The sequence below is a fragment of the Solanum tuberosum genome, unplaced genomic scaffold, assembly GCF_000226075.1.
Source record: "Solanum tuberosum cultivar DM 1-3 516 R44 unplaced genomic scaffold, SolTub_3.0 scf00092, whole genome shotgun sequence".
NCBI lineage: Eukaryota > Viridiplantae > Streptophyta > Magnoliopsida > Solanales > Solanaceae > Solanum > Solanum tuberosum.
This window is the reverse complement of record NW_006239019.1, coordinates 40,337-52,773: the sequence shown is the minus strand read 5'-3', so window position 1 is coordinate 52,773 and position 12,437 is coordinate 40,337. Positions and strand designations below refer to the sequence as shown.

Here is a 12,437-nt window from a genome sequence, read left to right as displayed (position 1 = left end):
AAATATATGTCAACTTTTTCCAAAACTCCCAACTTATTTGTGCATCATTTGGAATCCAAATTATTTGTTCTACGACTATTGTGGAAGTTTTCATGGCATATAAGCTAAATAAATTCGATATCTAACTATAAATTCCTTAAACCAATGTTCAAGTTTATAATTCAAGATCAGACTATCAAACCTTTAATCAATATCAGACTTCACAGCATCTAGATTGAGAACATTTGGAGTACATAACAGTAGAGGAGTTCTACGATTTTAAACATTCATTTCTGTTTAAACATCAGAAATTGCAGTTTGTTGCACTACTTGTTTTAACTGTTTCCAAGTGCAAAATTTGTGTTACAACTCTTACCACTGCTAGGCAGATACCAAGCCTGAGAACTTCAGAAAGAAATTGCTAAAGAATTATATTGAGATCCACATATTGGTACATCACTACGAACGAATAAAAGGCAGCTTGACAACTACAGCAAAGAGCAAAGGATTCCACTAACAAAGAACCTACAGAATTATTCATCATAAATCATTATTAATGATGTCCCGCATCATTTGTATCGGGATGAGCCCTTCAGTTCTGATAGCATCCTTACTTGAATCTGGACTTATGAAATACAATGTAGGTAGTCCACGAACCTGAGAGGAGATTATTTCAGTTGTAACAGTCACCTTTGCAAATTCTTGAAAGACAATAGCATGCACTTATGAAATATGTGATGAAAGCAAGGAATTCCAATAATGATAAGTATACTCACGACTCACAAATGACGAGAGAAAACAGAACTCTCTTAAAAAATGTTAATAGTATTGAAAGAGGAACAAATTTTGATTCAAGGCAGAATGATGGTAAGAGGTTGTACCTGCATGTCACGTGCAAATTCGTATTCGTCATCTGTGTCCACTTTCACAATAAGTGCATTGTTTTCATACTCCACAGCAAGCTGTCAGATGAAATTGGAACAATTTTGACGTTAGCAAAGATAACCAACTGTGCATAGCAAGATATAACTAAACTCCAAGCAGACTACTTCAAACGAAACTTGACTTACTGATTTTGAGGAGGACTTTTGTGTGTGGGTGGGGTTAAGTGGAATATATTTCATAATAAATACACCAAGATTGTGCCAAAAAGTATTTATAGTTGGTTGTGTCTCATTTTTACAATCATCCAACTTACTATCCCAAATATACATGCATAAGGTGAGACTCTCTTTACACCAAAAGACAAAAGTATACTTCTAATATTACAAAATAATCTCCTTCTCTTTTCAAAGATATCAGCTATACTTGAATTAGACTGGAGGATCTCCAATCTTGCAATCACACTAAGAGAGGGGAACTTACTCGTTACGCCTATCCAAGAAAAATAAACTTATAAAGGCCTAGAAGTAATACAATCCTTTTATTACGATTGTCGATTTGTGACTTGCAATTTATGATAGACAAATTCCGCTAGGACAACACATTTTAACTATAGAAAGATCAATGTCAATCTTTTCTCCAAATAATAAATAGGTAAAAGTTACTAGACGGCAGACTTTAACTTCATTATTCATAGCTTCTCAATTTACTTAAAACTTATCAATTACAAACTTTTACTTTTAAAGTTTTTGCAAAAAAAATAGTTGCTCTTCAGCTAATAGTATTCCTTCACCACATAGCAGCACTCATCCATTTACGACAAACTCTCTGCTTATTACCATTCCGCATATTGACACTGAATAATGGACGATCTATGCCACCATTAATGTGACATTGTTGAATAAGCAACTAGGAAAATTGAAAATCACTAAAATCTCCATATCCAACTCTGTCTACTTATATCCATTTCTCACAGGAACAATAAACACGGAGGAAAAGGTCAACACAAGTTTTTTCTCCAAGCAAGTGAGTTACAGAAGATTGAGGATAAAACAACCATGTGAGTATCATAATCACCTGAGATTTATCCCTATCTTTTCAACAATTGAATGTAGGCCCTCAGAGTTGCTATATCTTCAAATACACCATAGCAACAAGCATAAGGTGTCCCTAGAGTTTAAAAGGATTATCCCACAAATGATTGACGAATCGTGCTTTATTCATAGAGTTATCAGGTCTAACACATTATATCATTCACGTTGATAGAAAATCTCCACTTGGAACTTCAATGTTTTTTCCACAACATTAGAAATTCAGGGATAATGGACCCACCCCTCTACCCTTCTCTAGATTTTCTCCTCATATATAGCAACAGTGATTTTAAGCATTTAAAACAATTTCTGACCATTACTGGAGCAAAAAGATACCCCCGCCCCAATATGTAAGCTTAACAAACATAGCATGTCCTAAACCCAGATATACAAGAAGTTGCATAGGTTGGCGGACTGCTAAAAAATGATCAAACTATGATGGAATACTCTAATTTTATAGCCAACCCCAACTAATTAAGAATTGGAGCTAGAAGATGGAGTCATTATCAAACCAAATGGTTCTGCAAACCGGAAAATTGACCAATTTAAATAACCAACTTGATTCGAACCACGGTACGAATCCTCTAGAGCATTGATCCAACAATCCCACTTTGAACTACATTAAACCATCAATAGCAGATTAAAGAAATGCTTAAGACATTTTCGTGTAAAATCCAAACTTACCATTTCAAGTTCTTGAGCCATCAAAATACAAGGACCACACCAAGTGGCATAGAAATCAATAATCAGTGGCACATTCCGTTCTCCCTTTATCAGTTCTTGAATCTCTTTGGCAGACAATTTCTTCTGCAATCCCATATAATTAGGGGAAAATGAATTGAAATTAGCAAAACCTTGCAGACAAAACCACACTTGAAAAAATAAATAACAGATGAATTCCTCTAAAACAGTCGCCTAGTCTGGTTCCTTTTTGCTCTTGTTTAACCACTGTTCCAGTTTCAGCAACAAACAAAGCTTATCCACAACATAAAATTTCCAAATTGATATGAATTTCAGTTCCCAGCAGATAAGCAAACCCAATAGCCAAAATTCGTCAAGAAGATTACTACTACACCGGTGAAAAGTTTTGTTGCACTGGGCTTAAATCTCCGTGCCTCATTTTGTTTTTTCAATTGTAATTGTAATTTCAGCAACACATACGTCCAACTTACCAAATTGATTCGAACTTTCTAAAGGTTCCCAACAGACGAACAAAACCCAATAGCCGAAATTCGGAAAAATTAAACTAAAATTGAGAAACTAACTGAAATTGAACAACCAACAACAAAGAATCGGAACATACCACAAGATAATCCTCCCTGACATATTTTCCAACAGCTCGGGGTTGGCAAATGGATTTTCTGGACAGTGTTTGGGTTAAAGATAGTGTGGAAGTTGGAGGAGTGTGTGAGAAGAGTGAATAATTGAGGTGATGGGGAAGTTTGGAGGAGAAGTAAGAAGGTGAAGTATGGAGTGCCGGAGGGTGAAAGGCGAGACTGGCAGCTTGCATTCTTATAGCTTTATCTGCTCTGCCGGAGTGACACACAGGAAGAGAGACTCTGTTTTGGGTTTAAGGAGCAAAGAGATAGCCAAAATTCCTATAGGGGTTAACGAGACAAAAAGATAAGGTTAAAATACGAAATGGAAATAGTACAAAACCAAGGGCATTTTGGGTATGTTCAAATTAAAATCACACAATTTAAACCTTCTTTATTTTATTAAACCTTTTATGTTTAACCAAACAATGAAGAGATAAACAGATTGTGATGCCTATTTAAATAAGAGGGGATTGCTCGGATTATAAACATCTTTTTATCATTAAGAAAATAAATTGAAGCATCTAAATTTACTATTTCGGTTCGATAATTCAAATATATCAAATTATGATAGATAGCTGGTTTTAGAATTTAAGATTGAGACATAATATAGTTGATATATGGTGGATTAATTTTACTCCTCTTTATCTTCTTTTTTTCATATATGATTGATAAAGGGAGAAGTGATATAGTAAAGTCCTTCAACATACAATCAGCCAGAAAATGGAAATAGAAGTTAATTATTATTAGTAATCTAAATAAAATGTCCAGGTAGTGGCTGGGTCAAGAAGGATATCATCAAATTAAAAGATGATAACAAGGTTATTTCTATTTCCACAGCTAGCTAGAGTAGTATTATTATTTTCTAGCTCATGATGAACTTCTTCCAATTCTCAATGAAGAGTCAACTGATCCTTTGGTAATACTAGCAAAGAGCTTAGCAATCTCAAGCTGAGTGTTGGCAATGATCTCAGTTCTCTTAAGATCCATTTCTCCTCTTTTGGCCTCAGCTTCTGCTCTCATTCTCTCGATGTCTCTCATCGTCTCCATTCGTGCTTGCTCTGACCTTACCACTACTTCAGCTAGCAAACGTATGCTCTCTCCGATCTCCCACCCTTCCACGGCCCTCTTTCGCTTATTCTTTGATCTCAATTTTGACTTGCTCTTGTTGTCGCTGTACAGTGCTGGCGTGCTGCTGCTATTTGTAGCCGTTGCGTTTTTGTGATCTGCTGCTGCTGCATTGTCCGATAATTTGGCGTCCATTAATATGTCTTCCTGCTGACACAAGTAGGCAACTTTAGTTTCATGCTCATTATTATAGAAGATGGTGTACAATTTATAAAGCTGCGAGTGTTTTTTAGTTTTTTTTTCTCACTCGGGTGTCCGAAGCTCGCATTGGAGCGTACTACATGATTCATTTAGAGGTGACGCTCCAAACAGAATTTTCTCCATACTCAGGACTCAAAATTGAAACCTCTAATTACGAGTGAAACAGTTTCATTACTACACCACAACCTATATTGATTGTATTTTGTTAGTTTCGTTATATTTTGGTTTTTCACTTGCTAGTTCAATATCGCCTTTGAGGACTCATACTAATTCAAATTATATCAGGTAACTCTTAACACTCCCTATAGAAGTCAACTTAATGCCATGACTCGAATATGAGAGTTCTAATTAAAAACTTTACATATTATAATGTAGAGTATGTTTTTTTCACTATTAAACGTACGTTTGTTCATTAGTATGTAGTTATATATGTAAAGCATATATTATTGTAGAAAAATAATGACTTATATTTGTCATTTATTTTATTTACAATTCATATTTGTTATTTTAATCCATAAAATATTTTTATTCATCCTATCTCGCATACCAAACTACCGGCAATATTTCATAGTCCAATCCCTTATATTGAGCTCTCTTACCTATTATGCAAAAATTATCATTTAAACCATACGCTTAATCTCTTTTCTTACACAATTATTTCAACTACTAATCGATTATATTTTAATTTTAAAAAAAACTAACTCATTTACCTATTCGATTGTCCGTTGAATTCACATATAAAATGGGTAAATGAAAATCAGAACAAAAAGGAAAGATCATAATTATTTGAACTTAAAAATTAATTTTTTTTAATTGAAAATAGTGAAGAACGAAAGTTAGTTAAAATTATTTTAAAAATTGAAACAATCAAATTAAGCAAATATATACTCGACTAACCTTTATTCCTCTGTCAAGACCATTAGAACCATGCGAATTCTGATCACCATTCCCAATAGGCAAAGCCGGCGACGGCGGGAGCGGAGGTGGAGGTGGAGGTAGTACTATTGGCGGCTGCGTTGGTTCCACGGCATCAATCACACAATTAGTATTAGGCGGCGCAGCTGGCGGAAGCGGCGGCGGAATTAGCGAAGAGGAAGCCGCGGACGCATTATTTCCACGTAACAAAAGGTCAAGGCGAGGATAGAGCGGCCAGGAAGAAGCATCGGCGGCGGTTGCGGATTCCGATCGGTACCTCTTCTTCATAGATTCAATTTTGTTCTTACACTGCGTCTGAGTTTTTGGGGATTTTGTTGAATTGACACGCGCCGACACGTGCTTGGCCACATCCTCCCAATCTTGTCCCTTGAGCTTAGCTCTGTTACGGAGTATCCATTTAGCTTCATAAGCTTCGAGAAGACACGAAACTGCTCCTTCACTCCATTCATCCCTCTTCAGTCTATCACTGTTTCCAGTGGCAACATGGTAATTTTGCGGCGGCTTAATCCTTGGTGAGAATTCATCTTTGTTAGAAATTCCATGATTTTGATTTTGATGATGATGATGATTTCCAGCTTCTTTATCCATTAGTATTAACTAGCTAATAATCCTCTTTCATTTCCAATGAGTTTTACTTAGCCGCTAGCAATATTTGAGACCTGTAAGAAAAAGACATAGGGAGAGAAGGGATTAGTGGTAGAAAGAAGGGGAGGGGGAAATGATGGAGGTCAAGCCACTAGAATTAAAGGGAGAAAAAGGTGAAGCAAAATAGCTAATTAATTAGAGTGGGTTTTAGAGACCATTTTGATTTAGCTAATTGAAAGTTATTGCTTATTATAATCATCAATCAAGTTCAAAAATAGTACTCCCTCTCCTCCGTCCCATTTTATGTGATACTTTTTTTTGATTTGTTTCAAAAAGAATATCACCTTATGATGAAATGTATGCGTCCACTAGTGATTATTGGACCAGGTCATGTGACACTCAGTGACAAAATATCAATGTAGAAAGTAAGTGACAAAGTAAAACGTACACAACAATTTTTATGTGGAAACCCCCTTGTTCAAGGGAGGTTAAAAACCACGACCTGTATTCACAGGATTTTCAACCAAACTCCATTTCACTCAAAACAGGGCAAAAATTCAAATTACAAACTCTTGTAACCTAGGAATTAAAACTCATTAATCCCTTCCCCCTTACTATAGTAACTCTACTGTCAATAACAACTAAGCAATAACTCTATTGCCCACTAAACCAACTAGCTCTAGTCGATCTAGACTTTTTCAGAACACGACATAGCTAACTCTAGCTAATCTTTGTTGTGTTCTACAGGAAACACTACTCTAGTTCCTTTATAGCTTAGGAATATATCTTACGAGATTTCTCACTGAAAATACAAGCTCTAGCAACAGCTAAGACGAAAGACAACTCTATCAAGTCCTGCGGCTGTTCTTGAGCAATATTTCGTTGAGAGAGGTTTTTGCTTTTTGAGAATTCTATTTTGCAAAAACTTGCTTTGTGATATGTGTAGATGGACATATTATAGGATGAGCACAAAAACGTAACACAATCTCATTGGCTAAGGACCTGTTGTGCAATGGGAGCCGCGCACCAACCACATCAGGTTTTGCAGGCTTTTGGCTAGCTGTAATCTTTTCCTGTACGGGGCTCTCACAGTTTCACCTGAGGTCAAGTCCAAAGTTTGCTCAATCATCACAGCTTCAGATTAGCATCAAAATAACACCTTACTATTACTAAAAAACAATATAACTATGAATTTCTCCTTTTGTCCTTAATAAAGTGATTTGTAACCACCCAAATATGTAAAAGATTATTTTAAACCACAAAATTCAAAAAATCTTCCTTTTTTTCTTAAATATCGTGTTAAGTCAAAGAATGTCACATGAAAATGAAATGAAACTAATAGTGTGTACTTATTAGATGTTAAAATTGATTATATGAATAAGTGAGTTATATGTTCGGATTGGAAGTAATATTAATTATTGAAATAGATAACAATGGTTGGTAAAAAGATGTTGATAAACACTCTTATATAAAAAATAATTTACGAGAAACATAAATTTAAAAATACTTTCACATAGAAAAAGAAAAGAACAAATAACGAAAAAATATAAAAAGATAATTAACAGTAATGTTTTAGGAAGAGCAAATTAGTTGATGAATGGATCGATATTCATTATTTGTCCTCATGAGTCATGAGCTAGTTCAGGTATCATATCTTTACGAGCTATCATATTCAGATATATAAGCTTTTGGAGTAGAGTAATCTCAAGTACCCTATATTTACAAAGAGTATTACAAAAAATATAAATAAAAATTGTTTAGATGGTTAGCAACCTCTGCCTCCAACCTACCTTTGTGACTTTGAATCACTAAAAAAAAATACCTTTATGACTTTTGAGTCAGCTTCAGAGAATGAAAAAAACAAAGTATGATAAAATTGTAAGAAATTAATCAAACCAAAAATGTTTATGAGATGAGATACAATATCATAAGTTCAAGGTGACCAACTTATGCCTTGCGATAAATTTCTTCTTTAGTCTAGGAGTACAAGCACAATTCTTAATATGTGGGTTAGCTCACACTGTGAGTTCATAACCTAATTTTTAAGTGACCCAAAAAAATAGGCATATAATTCATCGAATTTCGATTTGTGCCTAAAACAATTATTTTTAGAAAAAATAAAAAAGAGGTTGGAGTGGCCTAGTAAGAGGAGAGAAAGTGGTTAGTGTAGGGTTAAGAACAACTCTTTGTAGTTTCAAAAGGTTGTCAACTTTAGGATTCTTATGCATTAAGGAGAATCATGGAATTTCATAGTGACATAAGAAAATCTTGTTATTGGATTGTTTAAAGATATTATTGAACCACTTTCATTTCATATTGCAATACTCGAATCAAGGTTTCATTCGACACCTCTGACTGTGTAAACATTTTTAATGGACGCGGCATATCTTAATCATCCTATTTAATTACTTTTAAATACTTAACTATTTCCTAAGAATCTTACTAATCACTATAACTACACTTTACATAGGCGGAAAGAAAAAGATAGATACAATACCATTATACCAATGTGCTTTCTACTTGAATACATATTTAATACTCCCTCCGTTACATTTTATGTAACACTTTTTTTCTTTTTAATTTGTCATCTTATTATAATTAAAAATAATTTAACTTTAAAATTTTCTTTTTATCCTCCCTCCATCTAGTCAGTCTCTCGCTTATTTATAAATTTTATAAACGTCTTTGGGTTGCTATCATATTATTGATGAGGAAATAGTATTGAGAGATGGAAAATGGAGGAAAAGGGCAAGACATAGTGCCTAACGAAACGATAGGGGAAATGTTGTTAACTTTGTCAAATGAGTTAATGATGGTAATCCAACTTTTCTTCCAACTTTTTGTTAGTGTTATCTTTTTAGTGAATATGTATAGTGTTAGTTTTGTGACTTTTGTTTTGTGAAATATGGTATTGGGCATATATCTTTTGGCTGTTAGCGTTGATATGAAGCCAACCATGACATCCACCTATAAATTGGTGGTCACTCACGTGGGACTGTCACCCACTTCATTTTATCAAACACCATCCCGTGCTATATTCATAATTAAAATAAAAATAAACTCTTCATTTTTAATTATTTTTCAAAATAAAAAAAACAACTATTTTAAAAGTATTTTTCTTTTTTAGTAAGTTTTACAACATGAATTTAAGATAATTGGACCAGTACGATCAATAGATGTAGTTAAACTAATAGAATCTTTTTATCCTTAAGCGGTATTCTGTTTGAATCTTTAAAAAAAAAAAAAATCTGATACGGAGGGTTTCATTTTTGACGGACTTTATGTGATGTAGATTTTTTCAGAATAAGATGAGAATGACTTTCGTGGAGAGCAAGATGAGAAAAGTGAGATTGAGATGGTTAGTAGATGTGAATACAAGATGTACAAATGCCCTCGTGAGGAAACATGAAAGGTTGGTTATGTGGGTTTGAAGTTTGGAGAGAGGTAATCAAACAAGACATAATACATTTGTAGTTTACTAAGGACATGATCATAGGAGGATGTAAAGGTTGAGGATTAGGATAGAAGGTTAGTTGATAATCAAGTTTATCTTTTCAGTATTATTATTATTACGTTTTTATATTTCTTATTATGTATTGTTTCCTACGTTTCAATTACCGTATTATGTGTTGTTCCTTCGCTTTGATTACCGTATTATTTGTTGTTGTTATTGTTCACTTCTCCTTAATTTTTAGTACGGTTTCTTCAATACTATATTTCCCTTCCATACTTGTTTTTATATGTTTTACTTGAGTCAGGTTCTATATGTCTGCCTTCACAAGATAAGGGTAAAATTGTATACACACCACTCTTTCCATATCTATTTGTGGGACTACATCACTACTTTGAGCATGTTATTATTTTTGTATGTGATGAGAATTCACATTAATCGAATTAGTGTATATAACATACGAAATAATAATACCAAAAAAATATTGGACCAGCAAAATAACAAGTACCGAATATAGCCTGTCGTTGTTTTTCTTTTTAATTTTTTTTGTGAAATGAGATATGTCACTTTATAGTATTGGAGTATCAATGAGCACTTGACAAAGCATATTATCATCCACTTAAGAGATGCAAAGATTTGTTAACTTTGCAAAAGCATTCGTAACTATTTCAGATACGTGTCGCTTGGATTTAAAATTAACTGTTGAAAAGTATAGTTATTTTCTACCTTCAATATTGTTATGGCAAAGATGAAATATACTACTGCATATAAACCAAACAAAAAGCACTGTAAACTGAAGTGCTACAGTGATATTAAAAAAGAAAGTTGGTATCCAATGCAGTAATCTCTGAGAAAACTTTTGAAGATTATTACTTATCTAATGAGAGCTCTTTCTTTCTTTCTTTTTTTGTTTTGTTTGATGATGGATTTTCTCTTGTTTTGCCCACTAGAGAATGCGCTATCGTCATTCCAACTTATTTAGCTGCTCACTTTTAGGCTTTTCCACTCACTCACCTTTTCCCCTATTCTCCACATATATTGCCGACTTTTCACGTACACGTGAGGACTGACGATCAACCCAAAGATATTATGTGGGCGGAGGAGATCTTTTCTCCATCAAAAGCTTACCTTATTGTAGTGCTTGTCTGATTAGGTTTATAGTCTGGACAAAAGAGTAGAAGAAACTTCAATGAAGTTTTGATAAGTTGGAAAGGGGAGGGATCGGAGTCAAAGTCCTCCCTTACCTAATAACATCTTAATCTATATATGAATAAGAAATAGAATCATCTAGCTGAGTAGGTGATCAAGCGCAGAGGACTGTCAAGTAAAGGTTACTTGGATGGTATCTAAACCCATGCCTTACACTACAGTGGAGGGGATCTTTACTCAATTAGTCTAGCCTCAAAAACTAGTATAGCAAACTCATTATTACTCATTTCAATAGGACTTTTTTTCACCTGAATCAGAAAACAGAAACAAATAGAGGTTAGTCTTGATGCTTCTGCTGAACTCCTGTTTTAGCAGGAAGATTGAAAGATAATAACTCATTAAATTACTCAAATAACATGCAAAAGCAGACATGGCTCCGATATTAGATGCACCAAAAAGCATTTCTTCAAGGTTACGAGGTACAAATGCATTATAAATTGCCTCTGTAGCTGAAAATGTTAAACAGAAAATTGTGAATAATCTGCAAAATATGTGTGAATTGTATAGAAAACTAGTCCCAGATATAACAGTACTGAGTCTACACACAACTTACCTCTATGTACACTTATCATGTCAAATCAGTTTTGTGTCAATATAGAACTGTCTCTTGTTATATATGTGTTAAGACTGTAGAATGAACTAGAAACCCAGACCAGTGTGAACTCAAATGGAAGGAAAGGTATAGGGATGTTCATTCAACAACGCACACACACCGTCTCTCTCGTAGGAGCAAACAAGAAAAGGATTGCTAAGAAGGAACAATAAGTGGAGTTTAGTTTTTAAAAATGCAGAAACCAACCAAATCTAACCACAATATATGCAAACATGGTGAATAAGCTCAGGTGTCCTTAAATTAGTCAAAGTTGGCATATGATCAATCAATTATAAAGCAGTGAGTTACAAATCAATCTACTCTAACTGTAACATATGCAAACACAAATCAACTCAGATGGTTTTCCCCGAATTAATCTAGTTGGTATGAGATTACTCAACTACAACCTGGTAGCAGGACAATAAGGCAGAACAAATCTAATCAACCACACTTTTTTTTTGGATCAAGTTCTTGACAAATCAACTCATATACTTATTCTTTAATTAGTCTAGTTGGTATGTGCTTAATCATTTGTAAAGCAGTAGCATTGGTCACAAGAATTCTCTTCCTCCGGGGCAACCTCTGACTCAACCCAATTTAGATTCTCAGAATTGAATGTCATCTACTATGACAGTTGATTTCATAGAGGCTTTCTTGAGTATGCGTCATTTTTTTTATAAGGTGGGCTTTTTTGGAATATGTATGAGATGGGAACGATATAGTGAGAGTACCACGGCCCTTCGGAAGAGAGAAAAATCGGATATCCATGTTCTTCTCTTCAGCAAGACCTACATTGGTTTATAAAGGTAAAATAGACACTTTTAATAGGGTAAGTATTCTTCTATCATTCTTAATCCTTCTCCAACAACAATTCATATCCTTCCAAACTTTTAAGGTTACAACATTTTTTTCTAATTTCCTCAGTTGTAATTACCTCTTTAGCTGACAACAGTTTGAGCAGGAGCCTCGCATATGGAGATTGTAGCCATGTCACGGGCTGCACAACCCACACACTGGAAGGCTAATGCTTTGCGGTAGCAGGGGGGGGGGGGGGGGGTTCTGTTGCT

At 34.4% G+C, this 12,437-nt stretch overlaps 2 protein-coding genes across 3 annotated transcripts; both read right to left on the bottom strand.

Moving 5' to 3' along the window:
* Positions 1 to 166: 166 nt before the first annotated feature.
* LOC102585257 (thioredoxin-like protein CITRX, chloroplastic) lies at positions 167 to 3,698 on the bottom strand. Its single transcript, NM_001425373.1, has 4 exons — positions 3,256 to 3,698; positions 2,637 to 2,759; positions 861 to 941; positions 167 to 636 (listed from the first exon to the last, which is right to left on the bottom strand). Exons 1-4 carry the CDS (start codon positions 3,460 to 3,462, stop codon positions 520 to 522), a joined length of 528 nt encoding a protein of 175 aa, NP_001412302.1. The 5' UTR covers positions 3,463 to 3,698; the 3' UTR covers positions 167 to 519.
* A 294-nt stretch (positions 3,699 to 3,992) lies between these two features.
* On the bottom strand, positions 3,993 to 6,334 carry LOC102584731 (trihelix transcription factor ASIL2). 2 transcript variants are annotated; one of them, XM_006347601.2, is made up of 2 exons: positions 5,495 to 6,334; positions 3,993 to 4,546 (listed from the first exon to the last, which is right to left on the bottom strand). In XM_006347601.2, the coding sequence occupies exons 1-2, from the start codon at positions 6,119 to 6,121 to the stop codon at positions 4,139 to 4,141; spliced, it is 1,035 nt and encodes a 344-aa protein (XP_006347663.1). In that variant the 5' UTR covers positions 6,122 to 6,334; the 3' UTR covers positions 3,993 to 4,138. The 2 variants fall into 2 exon arrangements, with proteins under 2 accessions (XP_006347663.1, NP_001412303.1); NM_001425374.1 differs by having other exon boundaries at positions 3,995 to 4,543; positions 5,495 to 6,285.
* Positions 6,335 to 12,437: the final 6,103 nt, after the last annotated feature.

Bases quoted from the DNA above. Each gene is read 5' to 3' on its own strand.
- LOC102585257 (NM_001425373.1), bottom strand. From the start codon at position 3,462: ATGCAAGCTGCCAGTCTCGCCTTTCACCCTCCGGCACTCCATACTTCA. The intron at 942-2,636 runs GTAAGTTTGGAT...TTCATCTGACAG, and splicing joins TGGCTCAAGAACTTGAAATG to CTTGCTGTGGAGTATGAAAA. The intron at 637-860 runs GTACAACCTCTT...ATCTCCTCTCAG, and splicing joins AATTTGCACGTGACATGCAG to GTTCGTGGACTACCTACATT.
- LOC102584731 (XM_006347601.2), bottom strand. From the start codon at position 6,121: ATGGATAAAGAAGCTGGAAATCATCATCATCATCAAAATCAAAATCAT. The intron at 4,547-5,494 runs GTTAGTCGAGTA...TACTTGTGTCAG, and splicing joins GTCTTGACAGAGGAATAAAG to CAGGAAGACATATTAATGGA.